The sequence below is a fragment of the Mauremys reevesii genome, linkage group 20 (genome assembly GCF_016161935.1).
Source record: "Mauremys reevesii isolate NIE-2019 linkage group 20, ASM1616193v1, whole genome shotgun sequence".
NCBI lineage: Eukaryota > Metazoa > Chordata > Testudines > Geoemydidae > Mauremys > Mauremys reevesii.
Window position 1 is genome coordinate 18,512,872 of NC_052642.1, and position 21,952 is coordinate 18,534,823.

Below are 21,952 nucleotides of genomic sequence, written 5' to 3' on the forward strand. Positions count from 1 at the left end.
ACTCTTGGCCTGTCTTGTTTATGTAGATTGCAAGTTCTTCAGCCAGGAGCCAGCCCTGACTATCAAGTTGTACAATGCTTAGCAATGGGACAGCCAGTCTTGGTTGGTGCATCAAGGCAATACCATAATACAAATAAACTCCCAAAAAAGCACCTCAGCAGTTGCAATGGGAGAGGCAGTCCCTGAACTTGCTGGCACTAAGGGCGTTAAACATTATAGCTAAGGCCATAAACAGGGTCCAGAGCCACAGACAGCATATAGAATAAGGGTGTTATGATCATAGCAGTTCAAGACTTCATGTCATGGGGTAAGGTGCTGGTCTACCGTCTGATGGATGAAGCCTTTGCCCATTAGGACCCTGTGCTGGGAGATTAGCGGCTGCAGCTTTCTTCTGTCTCAGGTCCTCGTCCCTGCTCCATTTAGCTGTAGAACTCAGAACCAGCGTGCCTCAGAGGTGATGTCACACAAGCAGGTTTGGATTCAAATGCCGGCAAGCTGGGCTGCTAGCCAGAGGGCGACTTTCCCTTCCCTCCCTTGCCAGAATGGAGATCTCTGAGAGTGGAGGAAATGGGCTGTGCCCAGTGGAGAAAGTGGGCCCAGAAGCAGGTCAGACTAGAGAGAAGATCAGCATGGGAGACTGGAACTGCCCAGCTGGGTATGGCACAGCCAGCCAGGTATGCGGAGGGGAGGTGTAGAGACAAGACGGCCCTATGGAGGAGGGAAGGTGAGGATAAAGCACAGGCCAGCTGTGGAAAGAAGACGGAAAATGAACAGCGTAGCCAATGCACCCCTTTTAGCTCTGTAGAGTAATCTGGGATACCGTTTTTTTGAAGTGCCACCCAAGAACAGAGTGTGCTGTAGATAAGAGAACTTCTCTCACTACATTTTTTTTCAAGCCATTTTGATTTTTTCAAACAAAGTAAACATGTATTCCATTGTGTAGTTATGCCCTTCACAAGCAATGACACAAATGATTCACCTCCACAGATAATGCAGAGAGAGAGCTGTTTTCCCAGTAGTGGAAAAGGGGATTTACCCCCAGTCCAGAGAGATCTGATTGCACTGGCTGAGCTTTTGTAAAACTGGCTTCTGCTAAATACAACAGGTCAAATGCTGATCTTATTGATGTCAATGGAAGTTTTGTCTGACCTTGGAGCAGAACTTAGCACGATACATTTATTGTTCCAGTTATCAGTAATAAATTCCAACTCCTAGTGGATTAGTGTCATTAGAAGCAAGAGATATCTACAACATTTCCTTTGTTATGTACTGATTATGTATGTATAGGCTGGGATTTTGGAAGACACTTCAGGAAGTTAGGCACCCAACTCCCATTGACTTTCAGTAGGAGGCTGGTACCTAACTCCTTTAGGTATCTTTGAAAAATCCCATTAAATGCTTTTGACAGTGCTAATAGTATCCCTTGTTCAAACTCTCAGCCTTGGGATAATGTTTGTCCTGTGCAACATTGAACAATGGGACACATGTTTGTGTAGATCAAAAAATTAACATATACAAACTTCACAATTTGTAGACAGCAGAGAATGAGTATTTGCTCAGCAAGGGGAAGGAGGCAACCTCTTTGAAGAACAGTTCGAGTACCATACCATCTGGACATTCGCTCATCCGCTACACTGATGGCCTTGATCGAGACACTTTCAAAATTGTGAGCTATTAAATTGATGCTAGCAGTAGAAGTGTGAATGATCCATCTCTTTTCTCATACAGACTGGAAAAAAAGCTGCAAAATATTGAGGGAAAGAGAATGAAAAACCATGATAAAATACCTCATTCTCTTTGTGCTGAGGATTTTCCCACCTCATTAACTTTTTCCAAGTGTTGCATAACTGATGATCTTTTAGTAAACAACAGACCTTTCCTTTTCCTTCGCTTCTGATAATGACACACTGTGTGGTCTTGGGCCAGTCCCTTAGACTCATTTTCAAAAGCAGCCACTAGTTTTGCATGACTCACTTTTTTGGATACTCAAGTTAAGAAATCTAGGCCTGATCTTCCCCCCTGCTCCCTCCAAAGAGGCTGAGCACCTCAAACTCCCATTTCATTTCAACTGGAGCGCCGGGTGCACCATACAATGAAAGCCAGGCCAATCGGTCTCAAGTTGGACATTCTAAAAAGAAAAAAAAAAAGGGGGCACCCCGAGTTATTGGATATTTCTGATGATTTTCTGCCTCAATTAGCCCACTTATGTGAGTGTTTAGTTTCAAAACTGACTTCTAATCCATTTTGACAGACATTTATGAGCACTCAGAGGGTCATTACCAACCATTGCACAGGAAGAACTAAACAACTTCTATTTGCACAATGCAGGGAGACATTATTCTCCAGCAAGAAGTTCTAGCTCAGAGAACTTCAAAAAATAAACTTTGCCTTAATCTGATTTACCTGTTGGAAACGACGATACATAAAACACGGATGTATGAAATGTAAGTGGATGTGCAAGCGATTTTACTCGGCTAACCTCAGCAGGCCTTAGCGTGTCTGAACTGCTCAGCTTCACCCGACTATTTTATTTGTCAGTGGGTAACCGGTGCTTTCATCTGTTATTATTTGTCACTGTGATAGCACCTAAGAGTCCAAGTTATGGACTAGGACTCCATTGTCCTAGGTGCTGTACATACACTGCAAAAATGCTTCTTTCCCCAGAGAGCTTATCGCTGGATTTTTCTGTACCGCTGTTTTCCTACCTGTTGGGGAGGAGGAGGGAAAAACAATGCAGTTTTGTAGCTGAGGGCTAGTGTAACAGCAATGCAGCCTTCCCCCCTCCTTAGGAGGAAAGATAGGGGCGTAGAAACAAATGGTGTCTACAGATAAGAGCTAAGAGAAGAGAGCATATTCCAGAGAATGATGCCTGCGAGCAAACTCTGATATATAGATATATATATATACACACACACACACACACATATACACACACACACACACACACATACGTCATGAGACCTTCTGCAAACTAATGCATAAACTATAGAGAATTTACAACATAGCAGAGGGCCCAGGTACATAGGGAATGATACAAAATGCTTTTCCTTCTCCCCTTATTGCAGAATGAGGTATCTTGTAAATTCTGTAGATTGAAATTTACATTTGTGCCTTATGTCAAAAGAGAATCATCCCCCATCATTAGCAGGTCCTCAAATCCCTCCTCTTACAACTCTTAGAAGGCACACGTTTGACAACTGTCCTTTGTGTTCCATGCTGAGAATGCACCAATTGAATCTTCAGGGCTCAACCGAACAGTGCAACTTCAATCGTCTCTGAAGAAGACACTAGCTATAAATCCATTTGTTTAGTTAATCTATGTTCATATAAGTTACACTTGCTAAATACAATGGACATTAGTCATCTGTTCAGCATAACATGTTTATATTACGAAGGAGAATGCAACTGGCTGATGCCTATTATGTACTTTTAGAGCAATAACCCTGTATTCTGTCAGTAATAGTCTGTCACTGAGCTCTTTGTCTTTACAGTGCAAGGAGTTTCTGAGACCCTTTAAGAAATCTCTTCGGAAACTGGATTTGCCCAAAGAACTTCCCAAGGACAAAAAACTGAAGTACATTAAGAAAAACTTGACCATACTTGGGGATCACATCAATATGTTTCTTCAGCATTACTGCAAATCCTGGGAACTCAAACACTGGAAGAAGTAAGATCATCCTTTCACACTAGCAATGACAATACAGTCCTAGTAGCATTCATTTATAAGGCAGGTTGGGCTAGTGGATTAAGCACTGGACTGAGAATAAGAACTGGGTCTGGTCCTGGCTCTGCCGTGGATTTGCTGTGTACATTTGGGCAATAACTTGGAAACACATTTCTAGAAGCCACCTGTAATGTTGGGTGCCCACTTGAGACTCATGGAGTCTGGTTTTCTGAGCACCCATAATATATCCCACTGGGAGCTGTGGGTAATCAGCACCTCTGAAAAACAGAGCGTTGACATCCCAAGTCGGGCATCCAAAATTAGCAGACACTTGAAAACAAATTGACCCCAACCTACCTCATGGATGTATCTGTGTGCTTGTCTTCACTGCACAGTTAACTCAAGGTTTTTCGCCTTCCTCTGCAGCATGGGGCACGGGTCACTTTCTGGAGGATTCTCTGCAGCTTGAGGTCTTCAAACCGCAATTTGGGGACTTCGATAACTCAGACATAGGCTAGGGGTTTGTTACAGAAGTGGATGGGTGGGATTCTGTGGCCTGCATTGTGCAGGAGGTCAGACTAGATGATCATAATGGTCCCTTCTGACCTTAAAGTCTATGAGTTACCCCTAATTTGAGTCCCATCCAGGTGCAAAACTCCTTCCATCAAGTGTGGTGGCGCTTTTAACTTGGGCTGGCTGGCCAGTCAGGGGATAAAAGTTAAGCATCATGTTTGTTCAACTCATCAGCTGCTAGAACATGTCTACTCTGTAGTGTAGATGCAGGCTAGCTCCACCCAGGTGCTGACAGTCCTCCATTGCCATCCCACAAATCCCCTCGCGTGCCCCAAAGAACAGACACATTCTCCCACAATTCATTGGGAAAGTATGTTGAAAGCAGCTTAGCTTATTGCAGTGGGAAGAACCATGGGATGCGCCCTTACAAACCTTATTGCCACACACAAGTGAGTGCAGCACCAGCCCGGTGAAAGCAGATAGTGTTATTTCACTGTGTGGCCGCTCTCACGCAAACTAGGCTAACTCGAGAGGAGTAACTCAAGTGTAAATAACTTGTTCACTCTGCAGCGAAGACATATCCTGAGTGCACGAGGGTTCACTAGTTACGTGCCTGCAAATCAGCTAGGTATTGTTATGGTATTTCCAATGGGACAAGTCTAGCATAGTGCTCACAATTTAACCAAAGGTTTATTTGGATTATAAATTCTACCCAATCAATATGTCCAGTTTCATCAATGATAGCACTGTGGTTGTTTTCCTGTTAGCAGGTTCCTAAGACACATGGAGGCCATCTGGGTGTAATTCCAATGGTATTCAACTTCACTCGGGTGAATTTACACCAAGGGTGAATTTAACCCACGGCCAAATAATACAAGATGCTATCAGAAGCAACCCACTTTATGGTGACTGAATTAGCTTATGGTGAAAATATCTTTTCTAAGGGTTTTAAAGCACATGCAGAGGTTTCCTTTATCGAAACCACGAAGGGTCTCATCAGAAATGCTAACCGTATGGCTGAAGATTATATGGCAAACTTGAGCCTTCTGCCTGGGATCCTGAAGCCCAGAATGACTCTTCACATTCCAAGGGGAGGGGTGCAGCTGTGCAGTTTATAAGCTTTTTTTTTGTTTTTAAGCCCATACAAATGGGTATGTCACTGGTTACAGGAGAGAGACAGAAATGAATTACCACCAAAAGAGGCAAAAAACTGGTAGGGAAGAATTTGCATTCAAGCAGCCACCTTCACTCAATCATTCCTTCCTCTAGGATGCTGTGGAGATTTGTCTCTCTCTTCTCAGAGCTTGATGCAAAACACCTGCGCAAACTGTACAAATACAGTAAGAGCAACCAAATGGCTAAGTTTCTGGTAAGATCCATAAATCAATAGCAAACTGAAACGCTACTACACCAGGTTCTTCCTGCTTACTCGCTTTAAGGGGATCCTTTAATCACACCAGGCAGGCATCTTGTATAGTTTACATAATTCCCACTAAGCAGTATACAACGCCTCCATTTTTCAAACTTAATTCATATTAAAGACATCTCATGGCCAGGTTTCAGAGAGAGGGTGTTTGTGAAAGTTCATTCTTATTTTCTTAAGGCTCTAGCTCTCTCACCAATGTCAGAGTTTGTGATAGGTGTAGCAGTGAGATTTCTACCCCACCATAAAGAAAGGGTGAGGAATCCTATCCACGGGGCTCAGGGCCACCGAGACCGGGTTTGGGCTCCGGTGAAAATTTTTTTTCGGGCCCCTCAGCAAGAGCGGACCAGCTAAACAGGGCCGACGAAGTCAGGGAAGCCAGGCCCCGGGCCCCCTTCTGGATGGCCGTACCGACTTTCCCCCTCCTGTCGGCCCTGACAGGGCTGCAGCTCAGCACCTCTTGTTACTCATCCTTTGTGCAAAAACCCTACCAAAACAAGATGCTCCGCTGCCCACACTCCTCCTGGGGAGACAATGAGAGAACAAACAGCGTGTTCAGATATTACTCACATTGCTTAATACACCGTTGGAAGGCCCTTAGTTACAACGGTGAGGAGTATGAAATATGAATCTATGCAAGAATAAAAATCTGCCACATATTGTATAATATTAAGACTAGACTGTCTCTATAAGGACTGATAGAAGAAATGACAGATCCGACATTATATAACTGTTGACAAATGCCTATTGTTCTGCAAGCGCGTGAGAGAAAATAAACAGCTTTGTCTTTTGTGTGGAGGGAACAGTGGGTTTCAAAGCCCTGCTAAATCATAAACAACAGGCTGTGGATCAGAATGTTATCATGCACTCTACAAAACATAAATAGATTATTTGGAAACAGCTCATTATTTAGACGAGCAAGTGTAAATATACGGAACCAATGTTGTAATTAGCAAGTGCTTGAGATTGCCAGCTTGTTAATTTGATATCTTTATGAAGTTTACTACATGAGGGAGACTAGCAGAGCTGCCAACCAGCCTTAATCATCTGTTTTCTTAAGGTCAACCAACAAGATTCCCCTCCTCCAACGTAGTAGGTGCCATCATTGTCTGCAGTTTCAGACCTCCTTAAAAATCGATCTGCTTGGCTTCTGGCAGGACAGTTAACAGAGAATTTTTAATTTAAAACCCCCTCAGATGATATAAACCAAATGTAAACAGTCATTTTACCCAAGCCACTCTGGGTTGTTTTGGTATCAAAACCTTGGTTGCAGAGGCTGCTTTGCTGCTTGGGCCCTGGGGGTGCTGTTGGTGTCTCTGTTGCACACAGAGTCTGTTCACATGAATCCCATTACAGGATCCGGGTGCAAATGCATTTTAGTTTTTCTTTTCTCATGTAACGTGGAAGGACATTCACACCGGAGACTGAGCCTAGGCAGCAACCATGAGGGCTAAAGACTTTCATTGCTTAAAAAAAAGCAAGCCAAAACTCTCATATCATCACTTGGCTCCAGGAGCTGGGACGTTAAGAAAGAAGTTGAAGGGCATGAAAGTTTGCAATGTTGCAATCATGCTGCTGCTATGTAATTCTATATGATGGCTCAAAGGCTTGTCGTTTGCTTAAAAAAACATCCAAAAAACTTGTAATTTCTACAGAGCTCTATTGCATTTCCATAGAAGTCTACCAGTTTGATCTCTGTTTACTTCTAAAAGATTTTTCTATAAGGGCTAAGATACGGACATGAGTTTAGACACTCCAGGCTAGCCACTTGGCAAAGCTTCTCTGCGTACAGACGACATCATGAATGCTCAGTGAAACCCTATGGTGTTCAAACAATTAAAATCCTGATTTCACTGCATAGGTTTGGGTGAAACTGCACTGATGCATGTATAGTCGCATCTGTTTGAACCTAGGATGAATTTGGCCCAGAGGATGCAGTTAGTCGCTCAGCAGTTGGTGTGTGTATGTATGTCTCTTTCTCCCATCAGTGGAGTTCTCAGAATATATTTCTGGTTTTAAAACAGGATCCATGGTATCTTCACCTCTTGGTTGGCTGGGGTTCAGAGAGACAGTAGCGAGTCAGAGAAATAGCTTAGCTTCTAGTCAGCTAGCTACAGGAGTGGGCAGAGCTGGGAGGCTTTGGTGGAAGAATGGAATGGAATGGAAGTGGAATCCCTCCAGTGCACAACTCCCACAGTAGGGATCTCTGAAGGCAGTTCCATGAAAGAAAGAAGTTAAGTTAGAAAACACAACCACCTCCACTGATGAGTAGTTTCTCATCTAGAAACATTGGTGTAGCCAAATAGGACGATAGTTACCCAAGAGCTCATTTCCCAGCATAAGGAATCAATACATGAGCATCTGGTCATACACTTAAATTTTATTTAATGCCACCTTCTTGTGTTATGTAAATTTTTTATTTTTCTATTTATTTGTAGAAATTGTACTGTAGCTCACAAAACCTCGATTCAGTTCCAATACCCGAAAACACCAAGTTGACTAAGCTGTATGATGCATGGGGCCTCCACGGAGACATAAATAATATGCAAGAGAAGCTGAGTCAGATCCAGTCACAGCCATCACCAACAAGCCTACAAGGTGACTCAGAGGCAGCAAGTGTGACAAAGAAGAGGTACTGCTGATAAGGATGCTAGGCATAGCTGAGAGCAAATGAAGCAAACAGCAAGCTAGGCGACTGTTTGGTTCTCACTCCAAATACAGATGTACAAGAGAGGCAGTGGATTTGAACGACCAGCAATGCGCAGGGAAATGGATGACTCATGGGATGTACTAATGGGAGGTAGAACCAACCCAGATCCTTTAGCCTTGACCCGACAACGGGAGAGGTGTGGGGAGGGAAAACAGCAGCAAGGACTACTGTACCCCAAGGGAGCAGTGGTGATGGTGAAGTCACGCCGCTGCTAATCCAATGGCTGAGTATTTGTTTACACTTGAGTTTAACCTGAGGCAACCGATTGCAGTTGACTAGAGTTAACTAATGCGTTTGTACATGCGAGACTGGTTTACCTTATGCCCGAGCCCAGTATCCACAAGTATCCAGGCTAGCATCTACAAACATGTTGGCTAATGATGAGTGAACTGGCAATCAGTTAACCTAACTCTAGTATAGACGAAACCTGAAAGGGAGAATTCCTTCCTACCCCAGTGGTACCCATTCATGGCACTCTTTGAGGAGGAGGAGAGGGGATTTGAGCCCAAGCATATTTATCCCGAGCTGCTAGAATTTTAGTCAGTTCCGCGAGAGACCTTCCCTTTTCTTTCATCCTCTTTCATTTACTCGCTGTCCTTCCTCTTGCTTCTCTTTTCTTCCCCTCTCCTTCAACTTTCCTCCATTCACTGTATGGCGCGCCACCTCTAAAAGCCCTCATTCAGCGTAGTGTGGAACAAACAGAAATCAGCAGCAAGGACTAAAGCAATAAGAGACAGGGCTGGCTCCAGGTTTTTTGCTGTCCCAAGCAAAAAAAAAAAAAAGAGGTCGGAATGGGAAAACGGCTGCCCCAAGCACATGCTTGGAACACTGGTGCCTAGAGCCGGCCCTGACAAGAGAGGACGCCATCAAGGGATAGTGGAAAAGCTGAAGAAATATATGACCAAGGCAAGCAGTATGACATATGGGATTGAGTACGGAAGTAGGGGCCAGACACTCCTGACTGACTCTCTTTGTGATGCTGGGCAGTTTCCTGCTGCTCAGTCTTCCCTTCCGTACATTGGGACTAATACTACTTAGCTAACCAAGAGAACGGTCATGAAGTTCAGTTCAGGTGTATTTGTTAAGTGCGTTGAAGATGTGCGACACTTGGGAATGCCAAGTACTATTACAATGCATATGTAATAATTATTTCAAGAATTTTAAATTGCTCTTCACTTGAAAGGCCCCATCACTAATTATTACTCATGACTTGTAACACCACAATTTGAACATAAGAACGGCCATACTGGCCAGACCAATGCTCCATCTAGCCCAGTATCCTCTCTTCTAACAGCAGTCGATGCCAGATACTTCAGAGGAAATGAACAGAACAGGGCAATTAACGAGTGATCCATCCCATGTTGTCCAGTCCCAATTTCTGGCAGTAAGTCAATCTAACAAGAGCTGATAGTAGAATGGGAAAATATATATGTTAGTAGAATGGGAAAATAGTATGTTAGTAGAATGGGAAAATATATATGGTTAGAGTAAGGAACTGAACTGTCTGAGGAGGGTTCTAAAGCATGTGGATACTGCTTGCTAACTGGATGGCTCCGGGCTCAGCATCCATTTTGGTTTCCTTTGTTGGCTAGAATGTACAACCCCCCAAGCTTACAGAAGTTTCCCCCCTGGTTCTCCTTTAGGCTCTCTAAGACTTCTTCAAAGACCAACAAACAGAGAGCACCTGACAAACCCTGCACCATCCACAAGCCTCATGGACAAAAAGCTTAGAATGAAAAATACAGCGCCTCCATAGTCAAGGAATTTTCCCACACCCAGCAGCTCTTAAGAATTAAAAAATTCCATAAAACAGCTAAATATTTGCAGTAACATGGAAACCAGCAAATACCAAAGCAAGATCTTGGAAAGGAAGATTAAAGACAGTCTTTATAAATTTAAGACTATGTGGTCTCCTTTGTAAATACTTTGTGGTTTACCCAATGAAAGAAGTTTGTAGTGTCCTTATTGGTAAATATTAAACCTATTTGTATTTATAGCATCATTCTTACTAACATTTTGGAAGCAACTGGTTTTTAAATAAATTAATACAGCGAGTAGCCCATACTTTTTTTTTCTGATGAAGTGAACCTTATTCTAGGAACAGCATCGGTTCCTGTTATTTCCAGCTATACTGGGCAAATGACAGCAGTGGCAATCTTAGCAAACATTGGTGCTGCCCTCCATTGGCTCGTTGCAGGAGCGTTTTATTTTGTGATACTGGATTGCCTGATTCTTTCTGGTCTGTGGTGAGGGTTGGTTGCTGGATTTGGCTGTACAATAGGCGGAGAGTTTGTAAAGACATGTTGAACATGCCTATGGCCTGGAATGGGCACCTTTTAGTCTTTTTACAAGTGAAAATAAAATTCTGCCCTATGTTCTGCCAACGCACCCAAGAGCAGCTGAGTTGTTTTTACTCATCATCTCTGTATTTGATCTGAAGCGTGCCTGTGGCAGGTAATTTTTGCCTGTTGAATTCTCTCTATGAACATGTCTAAGTTCCCCTGTGGCTATTTTCAGAACTTTTAAATCCCCACAGTTTGCAGCAGGCAGCTTAAATCATGACGATTTAGCTCCTCCTCTTTTCATTTGCCTGCAGGGGTGGGGGCAGGTAGTTTGTGATGGAGGGAACAGCTGTATTATTTTTAGGAGTTTCACTGTGGCACGCAAGAGCCATCTAGGGCTTGACATGCACACTTAAGGCTCGATCCAATGCCCATTGAAGTCAACGGGAGACTTCCCATTGATCTCATCGGGGATTGGAGCAGGGGCTCAAACCTGATTAATTGGCCAAACAACAACAAGGTCAGGCAAATTAAGCGCATTCACACGGGAGCCCCTGTGAAATTTAAACAGAAATATGGTGGAAGAAATGTAGCCAGGGATGGAGGGGTGGGTAGCAAGCATAACTGATGCTAAAAGTTGCCTTTACTGGGCAACAGTCCCTTGAAAGGTTTCACTATATAGAATAGCAGGAAAGCAATCATGTCATACAAGGGTATCATTCCATCAAGGCGTTCCAGTGGAATTATAAACAATTTGTGGACAGCAGAAGTGGTTCTTTCTGTAGAAGATGAAATTTCCCAGGATGACTGTTGAATATTTATTTTTCAGATGATACTTATATTGCTAGTTGAAGGTTTTGAGCTTTTCAATTTCATACACCACATAGCAGGTTTGCAACTGGATATAGCCTCATCACACGTATCAAAAAATATTGTATGCCCTGAAAATGTCACACTTGTTTAAATAATGTTGACTGCGGTTAAAGTCTGCTCATTCACAAATTATTCTGGGAGTTACCCAATGGACCTTGGGGTTGGGGAGTGTCTTGTTAATTAGAGACGGGCCCACCAGCAAGGCTCTGAGGCCTACTAAAGTCAAGCATCTCATAAATATGCCTGGTGAGATGGTGCAGGGAAAGGGAGGAAGAAAAGAAAGCAAGTTCAAGGCTAGTATTCGTTTCAGTTGAATCCAGTACGTCCAATATAAAACTAGTCATCTCTGTGCACAACCTGATATTCTGTATCCTAATGTCACTGCTGCATCAACACGGGCTTGTTACTGTCTCTTTTATAATCTACAATTTTAGGCGTTGGCAAAAGTTGACAGTTTTAAAGTGGTCTCATAACTGCAAGAGATCTAAAAGCTTGATGCACAAGTATCTTAACTCAGATCTTCTTTACCTTTCAGTATTAAAAAAAGATGAATCAGGGATTCCTGGAAACATTGTGCTATGGTTTTGACTATTAACTCAGGCAAGATTTTCACAAAATTTAAAAAAATTTCAGATCATACATAATGTGGATCACAGTAAAAGAAATAAAACTGCAGACAGTGAAAGGAGAAATCATTTACAGTTAGCAAGATCAGCTGCGAAGGAAAGCTTCAATAGCTTTGATCAGAACAAGCAAGGATAGGAAACGAAACACTGAACGCATGTAAAGCAGCAGTGACATCTGGTGGCCAGCCAAGTTATTAAAAGATTTCAATTCTCAACACATCAACATGAGCACAAAACAGTCTCCATCTTAGTTGTTCACATCTGTTGTACATAGAGAACTTCCTGAAATTCTCTCTGGTTTTCCTGTCTGTTTTCTTTTAAAGTACATTTGAGTTATAACAAAAGGTGTAGGGATGACAGCCCGTGAGCCCTCTTTATCTGCAAAGAGAAATACACACCACACTTTTGTCAGCAGCGTGTTGCGACTCAGTGTCATGGGCATTCTGGAGCACGAATAGCAAACTGCTTCTCTCCACCTATCTCAGGGCTTCTTGGAGGTGATTTCCCTCTTCCCAGGGTGTGGGTCTCATCTTGGAACTGATCCCTGAGGGACAAAGACATCACACACACTTCCCAGATGGGAGGTAGGAGTGGGAGGACCAGGTCTCGAGTTTACACTCAAATGTTTGGGGGTAACAAGGGGTGTGTGAAAGCTTAACCCCATAGGTCTAAAGGATGTATGCTGGGTTGCTAGAGGAACATTTGTTATCTGAACAAATGAAATTATGAAAGGTAGAGGACAAAACTACAACCTGTCCAGGTGATAAGTCAAGGGGTTTCTCTAGGGTGCTGGTCAGCACCCTAGTTACACCCACTTTTTTTAGGAAGATGCAAGACTGACAATATCCTGGACAAACCTTATGGAATTAGGGTAAACGTTACTGATTTTAATTTGGATCCACTGTATTAAAAATGCTATCGTGCATGTGTTATTGTGGAATTGTATGCAGCTTCTCTAGAAGACTGAGTAATGCAATCTCTGGAAAGCATTAGGAACTTCAAAGGACTTTTGGGGACAATATGCATGACGTGGATTTTCTAGAAAGTACTTGGGAGGACCAAAATGCAAATTCTACCCTGCAAAGCCAGCCTTTCGACACTACACCCTCGGGAGAGAAACCCATTTTTTTTTTAACTAATTACCCGCTCCTGGAAACTCCGTATCAAAGACCCCCAAAGCGTGTAAAGGATGGACTAAACTTTTCATGAGTGTGCTAGTTCTGAGCTGTGGCTGTTATGAACTTGTGATGACGCTTTGTGGGGTTCTGAAGGACTGGACTGCTCCTGCCAGAGCGCAAGTTAGAATTGGGGTAATCTCTGGTAAGCCTATTAGCGCACATATAGGTTCTTTTATTGTTTTTATCTGTAATACTTTTACCAGAAGACTAAATGAGCTTGCATTGAAAGAACTGTGTGGTAGCTTAACTGTGGGCAATTACAGCGTTATCAGTCTCTGAAAGGAAAGCAAGTAGGTCTGCTTAGGCAGACTGTCATTGAAATCAAGAAATAGGCAGCTAGGTGCTTTTGAAAATTTTATCAGTTGCCAACTGCATCTTTAGCCACCTAAATACCTTGCAAAATCCAGCCCTAAGATTTTGCAGTGTTCTGTTTAAAGCAATAGCACCCTCTCTCTCTGCAAGGGAAAAGGAAGAGCAATTAGCCAGTTGGTATTAGGACTAGTCAGAAAGTCTACAGACTCCTTCCTGGGTCCACAGGGAGTCTGTTGAAATCTTCTTAGATTGTAAACTTTTAATGGTAGACTCTCTCTGTGCGTGGTCAGCAGTTAGCACATTACATGTACTGTACTAAAACGGTAATAATAAAATAGAAATAAAACCTTTTGGTGGCCTGAAAGTGCATCACTTGTCTAAAACAATGCCTATGAAACAGGAGTCAAACCATCAAATCTCCATACTCCATACACAGTAATTCCCAAGTTTCCACGTTTTTTACTTTTCTAACTACTGGAAATTTGTCACAACAGCCTGATGTCAAAAGAAGTCACTTCTAGTACTCAATACATGGCACAGGATGCCAAAAGGCAATAAAATTTGTTACTACCTACGACCAAAATACTTGCAGGACCTTATATCCTACTCCTTTTATAAAACTTATCAGCTCATTGGAGGCAGGTGAGTGGGTTTAATTTAGTATTCTTTTTCCAGAAGTACTGACAGGCAAACAAGTAGATTCTACCTAAATGGTGAGTTTATTCCTTTCAAAACCAAAGTTAAACTGCATTGAGGGATAGCTGAAAAAGGTAAGGCATGATCCCCACACAACTTGCTGTCCCTCTGCAGTCTGTGGATCTTTTAAATCTTATTCCATTTCAAAGATATACAGATAAACGAGAGGTGCGCGAGAGAGAGAGTGTGTATGTATCCAAGTATATTATGTAGCTCTAGCAAAAAACGTAATTAAGGCTGAAGTTAAGGCTTAATAAGGCTGCCACATAATGTTTCTTTACAAAAAATAAACGTAAAAACCCTCAAACTTTATTTAATAGTGAAATGTGAGTTGGTTTGGTTAAGAAGTGCAAAGTCTAAGAGAGACCAAAAAACCTCCCCTGCCACAACCACAATTAGAGTTTAAACTGATGAACAGAGTTAATGTTACACTTCTCAAAAGGAGATCAGGCCCTTCGTATCCATTTCTTCTTTAAGTATGAGTTGCACATATTGGAACCCAAAGAATATTCACACCTTTCCTCCCAAGAAAGAATGTTAAGCATTACGCTCACTTGTTGGTTGAAACTGGGCTGTAATGCACTCTTCAGCATCACAGAAGGGTACTGTGTTTTGTTCCATCAGTGGAACTTGCTTAAAAAGGTATGCAATCTGCAAGTTGACTATTCAATTCTACCGGTGTCAATGGGATAGAGGGGAAAAGAACAGACTTTTTGGAGGGCACAATTATAACTAAATTCAAGGCAAATACTATGAATGCAGGAACACTATATTTATTAGGTCAATAATTCATTTTAGCAATACAATTACAGAATATCACAATGCTGGTTACAAACATACTCAGTATGGTTTGATGGTTACAAATAATGTTGGGCACTGCAGTTTATGTGAAGTAGGATATGAAAGGTTATTGACACAACAAATAGAATGGTGTTCAAAGTCTAGTAATGATTAAGATACGTTCATATAAATTACTGTGGCACTGTAAGTAGGGATTCCGGTTTAAAAGGTGGTCTTCGTTTTAGTATTTTGCTTTAAATAGTTCAAGCAACATCTTTTTAGAATGCTATTAAATTAAAATCCCCTGTAGTACAATAAAGTATAAAAATAGTACTGAACCTGGTAATAGTCAAAATGTAGAGTTCATTCACATCATAAGGTAAGAAATAAATGGTAAAGTTTTAGTTACCATGGCAACATTGCTTCCCATACAGGAATATACATAAAAAGAAGGAGTTACACGTATGGTACCTGCGACAATTATTTAGTGATCCAACACTTAACTTGTGCACCACAAACCAAGTTTCTAGATATCTCTCTATATATTTATATAGTATATATTTTTCATCTTAAAATTTACTTTTGAAAAGAAAAAAAATGTGCACTTCAACAAATTCACTAAGGCCACTCATGCTATAGATACCTAGGACTGCAATGAAATATTGTTAACAAGACCCTAGAACACGCATCTTGGTATCAGTGAAGGGAAACCTATTTCACTGCCTAAAACACTCCTGAGATTTGGGGACAAAAGCGTTACCAGTGATGTCAAACGCATATATATAGTCCAGATCTCTCGATAAAATCCCTCCTCCTCCTTCCCACAGCAAGAATCCCCAAAAGGCCAAGAAATGAAATGTGCAACAGGCCATTTGTGTCAAACATGGAAATATCCACAACGAACAGAATATTCAGATTTGCAAATAGCACTCGGCCAGCAACACTGCTCAAAAAAAAGTTAACAATAAAGTTTCTGCACAGGCAACAGGGTTAGAAACTTTGTTTAGAGACCAATAATAGCAATATCCATCCAACTATCTTTGCTACCATGCTGTAAAGTAAAATCCAGTCAATTTTAAAATCAAGTAAAGGTTTTGTCAACATATTCAATCATGTTTTAGGCACGATGCGTTTTCCTTTTTTTGTAACTCTACCAGTATGTGCACCTATAAAAAGGTAATTAAATAAAATGTGCATTTTTCTGTACCATAAGCAGCAGCACAATGGCACCGTTAGCAAATGATAGACCACAGCATTTTTTAAATTTAATTTTTAAAGTTATGAAAAGAATGTTATTTTCCTAATAAGTTAGAATTCAACAATAACAAAAAAACCCTTTCAAAATTATTTATCAACAAAACACTTGTGTGCAAAAAAGAAAAAGAAAAAAGGAGATTTAACAATTGGTATCTATACAACAAAGTAGTGAGTGCATGTAAAGACTTCTATGGAAGAGAAAGGCAGACACTTGTTGGTTGTAAGTAACATCATAAAATAAGTGACCAACCGTTTGGAGCGCCATAGTTACTAGCTATTTTACTTCAAGTAATAGGGGGATGTGTGTTTAAACATCTTATTGTGACTTTTTCCCCTTGCCCAGCTTAAAGTAGCATTTGTTCCTTCCATTCCATAAAAAAATACTCCTCCTGAGGTTGGGAAAAAAACATCCATTCTTACAGTTGATGGAGATGGTTTCTGATTCTAAGAACCGAGGAACAAAGCACTGAGGAAACCCTGACATCACTTTCTTCCCTTTCTTTACAAATTGCAGTGTTTGCATAAAATAGAAGATACAAATAAAACTGATTCACAAAACCTACAGTCAAACAAATGTTAGAGCTTTAAATTTAGAACCAAAGCTGAGAAATTCGGAGCAAAGACTGAAATTCTGTCCTGGCCACTCTTGTGTCAAGGTATTGCAGATGATTTAAAAAACAAAAACTTACTTACCTGTAAATTTAGTTCTTTGGAAGAAGTATTTCACTGGATTCCCACTCTTGGGTCTCCACTTCAAGCCTAAAATTACACAGTAACTCCTCAAGGTTGTTGACCCTTTGAGGAACTCGTGAGTGCACTTTGCACAGACCAATTGCCAATGCATCGGCCTTGCCTAGTGTTTCATGGTTGGCTGCTTGATGTACAAGTGGCGAAAGTACTCCTAAATTGCAACCCCATACCTACAGCCACAAGAAAATTACATCCGTTCTAAACAGGGTGAGAGAAAAGCATGACTAGACCTCCTTAATTTTAAAGGTGAATGAAGGGCCATCTACAGATGTGGTATCTTTTTCAGATGAAGAATTATAGGACAAGTCATTTTCTTTGACCATATCTCTCACACTAGATTCCCATTTATAGGAGCCTAGAGGCCGCAAAATTGCTCTACTTTTAAAATGAAGTGTCAACAACACACTGCAACAGGCAGCAGTGGTAAAGGAAAGTCAGGTAATGTGTCTACCACCACCAAGTTGTGTGTGTCAAAACACAATAGTCCAACAAACTACACAAGAGGTTAAGACTTCTGTAGTAATGTGAAGGGGCAATTCAAAAGAGATCCTGAACAGAAAACTATAGGCGCCAGGAAAGTTTGAGGAACACTAGCTGTGGAATAGGTTCTGCAACAAGGCAGCCTAAGGCAAGATGCCAAGGTACAGCGCTTAGAGAAGGCTGCATGGTTGTTTTGTAAGCCTTCTGCACTAAGAAGTCTGCAGTTGCCAGCCGCAGCTGTTCTACTCTGCAAGTAATATGCTTTGACATTCAGACCTGCGAGGTCATAGCTGTGAGATGCAACCAGATAGTCTGTTAGGGCCCAATTCAGCAATGTAGCAAAACATTCAAGCAGTTTTATTGAATTGGGAGTATTCATGGGCTTAAAGTCATGTTTCTCTAGGCCACATAGCCTGCTGGCAGAAGAAAAAAATTCTGGGTAACTTTTAGGGTTTCAAGTTCACTCTAGATAAAACCCCCACGAGCACTACGGAATATAGGAGTTACTTCAACAGCACATGCATCTCCATTTGAGTGATCACATAATGCACCTATTGCACTGGCTGAAATATAGCCAGTGCGCGGGAAAGCAAAAAAAAGTTCTTGGTCAAAAAAGAACTGAAATGTTTTGTTAGGTGATCGGGGGAAAAAAAAAAAAAAGACGTTACTTTACAGAACCGCGTTGTGCCCTCCCAACTTCCCAGTTGCCAACCCCCTCAGGGAAAAAAGAGAAGGTGGATACTTTACAACACTAATAAGACACTATCCATGCTCCCTAAGAGTCTATAATCTAAATTTTAGGCTTGATGCAACAAGGGAAGACAAGAGTCCCTGAAGCAAAATTAAGTTAATCAGCAGAGGAACAGGAATGATACTGGAACTGTGGCATTTTTTGGAAACTGTTGTTGACCAGTTAGAAAGGAACGGATGATGGAACAATAAAGGAGCCTGAGAAAGTGGCAAAGATGAGTGCACAGGACATCTACCAGTATCTCAGGATAAAAAACAAAACCTTGAGAACTTGGGAGTTCCCTCTTAGTTACAAACTAGAAACAGAGACCCAAGATTAGGAATCCAGAGCATATGGAATCTGCAGAGAATGTAACATTACTTACTAGTTTGAGGCTTCTAGGTACTTCTGCAATACATAGATCATTAGTTTTGTTTCGGACAGAATTTTAAGCTTTTTTCCCTGATTTTCTGAGGTTTAAAATAAAAAAGGGTATTATTTTAAATAGTGTTAAAGTGATATTTAAAAAGTTTAAAAATATGAGAACAAGCTCTCACAATAATGTATCAATTTTAATGCATATTATTTACCTGATAGTCTATAATTATTCCTAAAGTGTAAACAAATATTTAGGGACTTTAAATATTTATTTAGTTGCAATTTATCTCACAAATGTATTTGGGGACATTTAAAAAAGTCTAATTTTCATTTGAACAAAAATTACTGTAATCTAATATAGTTTAAGATTACATGTAAAATTATGAAAAACTGGCTTTTGATAGATTGCAATAAATTACTAAAACCTATTGAAGTCTTAATGCTACTAGTTATTCTACTGGTGTGCATATGCCATCCCTTTTTTTTTAATGAAAGAATCACAACTACACTAGCACTAAAGCCACATTTCCAAATTAAATAACTGATTTTTTAACTTGGTGTTACTCCCCCTCAAAAAACACTTGAAGGCACTAGTTTACAAACTATTGGCCTGCAACTTTTCAGTTTAAAACCAAAGCCATTATTAAAATCATAGGAGTTCAAAGAAGTGTCTGAAATCACTACCTTCTATTTTTTTTGTATTCCGCACTCTTATCTTCTAAAGACAAAAAAAAACAAACTTCGTAACAAATAAAAAAATTCACTCCAAGTACTGTAGGAACCTTGTTTGCCATGCTTCAACCTGGACTGAATTTTCACAGCCAAATTATAACCCCCTGAAAATAGGGGGGAAAAACTGACAGACCCTTAACTATAGAGGCACTGTTTGTGCCACTATAATAAGAATTGAGGTAAAAGCAATGACTTATTTCTAGTTTGCTATGCTACGTAGATTTTTTCAAATTTTGAATATTACCTCAACATTAAAACAAACTTGGTTCAATTAAACAAAAAAAAAAATGCAAAACAAAAATTAAGACAAGCTAGTGAGATAGGCATTGTTACGGGATCTTTACACCTGACTAATGCTTTTTAAATTAATGTAGAGGAATCAGTTTCTGGTTGTACTATTGTTTAATGTAGAAATGAAGCATCACAAAAAATGACCTGTTGTGCTTTTTTGGCATTTTCCACTGACCCCTGCAAACTGTACAGTAAGTTGTGATCTTCAGAAACATAAAATTGAACTGGATTGTAATACAAAACTATTAGTCAGTATAAACAAGTTACTGCCTCGATTATTAGAGTAAGCCCATTTAAAAAGGAAAAGAATGGCTGCAGCAAATAGTTAAGCATTTCTAGTTTTTGCTTATGGCATTGACATTTTAATATCTGTATAAGCTTACTAGTTGAAAACATGCCATCACAACTGCTAAAGAACGTTCAGTTCCTAGTTTTGTATCTATCACATGAATATATTTTTGTATTATCACTGATCGTACATCTAAATGAAATATTTCTACTGTAAAAGTGAATGCAGGGGCAGAAATATTAAATTAAAGCCACTGGTCCAAAGACTCTCTTCTAGACAGGCTGGTCCACTTTTGATTCTCCTGGTCCTTTTATGGAAAATTATTATAGCTCTTGTACTGTACCAAAGGAAATTTGGATTGCTGGTCTACTGGATCTTCTATCACTTACAGATGAACGCTGGTCCAATTCAGATGATTAAAAACAACACACGGCAGTTACTTCCATAACAAACTAGCGTGGTTTACAACACATACATTTCTTTCTAGAGTGGTTCTTTGCCACTTTTCTTCATAAGGCAGCAAACAAAGCTAGGGCATTTCCTCTTTTGTTAATATTTATCATTAGCTCTGCTACAATGCATAAAGTATAAACACCTTTTACATTTCTTACAACAGAGTATTTATTATTTCTACTTGTTGGAAGAATTTTCTTGCTGAAACCTTCCTTTCATAATAAGAATGCAACTCTTAACTCTTAAACAGTTTTATTTAAGTTTATTTGCAGATTTCCTGCAAAGTAGCTTCTTTTGCAAAAGAAGGGGGAGGGGATCCTGGTGTTTGGTATTCAAATTCAATAAGCCAAACTAAACATGCCATACACATGCTGATAAGAACTTAACTCATATTCATCTGTATGGGCACTCTTCAATGGACTAGACCAGTGTTTCAATGCAAATTCCAGCCCCCAGAAAACTACATGGTTTAGATTTCACAGTATGACTTTCCCTTGTAATCTGGGGGAAAAAACTTAATTGGTTAATTAATTGACCAAGTTCTCTAGCTATTCTGTCCATCAATGTTCTGAGACATCAGAAAAGACTGAACTACTTCTTCAGTGGATTGAGGGCTGGTGCTTACATCCTCCAGAGCATCTGTAACTGAGAACTGCCGATCCCGCAACCGGTTCCAACTGGCCAAAATATTGTGATATTCAAATACTTTCTCATAATTGCCAATGGAATTGTACAGTTTAATGAGACCTCTGTAATCATATTCTAGTCCACTGTAACCTTCGCCAAAAAGCTTCTTTCCTAAAGAAATCCAAAAGAAAACAAAATTGAAGAACACGATAATTTAACACATTTAATTCTTCATCTCTCAGGTCATTTTGCCTTTGATAATATGAACTGCATATTCATCATCTTTTTGTTAGTAGGAGTCAAATGTAGTACTTAATAAAAGGAGTGCTATGTGTAAGTTTCCCTGTGACTACTCCCCAATGCATTTCAGCCCCTGTACTTTAATACCCTACTAAATTTCTGGGGCAATCTCAACCAGATTTCAACTATGATCTTAACCCAACATGAAAAGAGGGAGTCTACAGAGGGGTGTCTCATGCCATTTATTCACCTTGCCTCACCCCAATGAATTATGAGCACTAACTGAACTACCTTAGAAGAATGTGGTAAATCTGACATTATGAACTGAATGTTTCCTTGGGCAAAATTCACGGCAAGTGGCAAATGAGCCAGGAAGGGGGATGCAAGTCTCATCATAAAAGGGCTGCTGGACAGATCGGTTTTCCATTTCTTTGAAGCTCTGGCTACAATTCATGCTTCAAACCATGATTAAAATGAACCTGTAGGTAACAGTCCAAAAAGTTAAACTCCAAGATAATTAATTGGACTTTCTAAAACAGGCATTTCCCTAAACGTTTCAAGAGTCCATTAGTTTAAAACTAAAAGTTACTGTTTTGTAGCTACTGGTGACTGGGTTCTCATGGAACACTAAAATATATTTTTTTGCAGTTCAAGGGTAAGCATCATAG

The 21,952-nt window shown here is 40.4% G+C and overlaps 2 protein-coding genes across 3 annotated transcripts in view; one reads left to right on the forward strand and one right to left on the reverse strand.

The window, feature by feature from the left end:
• Positions 1–484: 484 nt before the first annotated feature.
• Positions 485–10,209, forward strand: C20H17orf64 (chromosome 20 C17orf64 homolog). The gene is given in 8 exon segments (XM_039508137.1): positions 485–529; positions 531–674; positions 1,535–1,666; positions 3,492–3,667; positions 5,447–5,546; positions 8,039–8,232; positions 9,954–9,996; positions 9,999–10,209. Coding segments are annotated over 8 exon segments (882 nt in total). The 3' UTR covers positions 10,047–10,209.
• Positions 10,210–15,034: 4,825 nt separating this feature from the next.
• The window catches only part of APPBP2 (amyloid beta precursor protein binding protein 2), a 41,051-nt gene continuing 34,133 nt past the window's right edge, over positions 15,035–21,952 (reverse strand). For both annotated transcript variants that reach the window (XM_039507733.1, XM_039507734.1), the window contains exon 13: positions 15,035–21,215. In XM_039507733.1, coding sequence (XP_039363667.1) covers positions 20,962–21,215 — 254 coding nt within the window. In that variant the 3' untranslated portion in view covers positions 15,035–20,961. The remainder of the gene's footprint in view (positions 21,216–21,952) is intronic.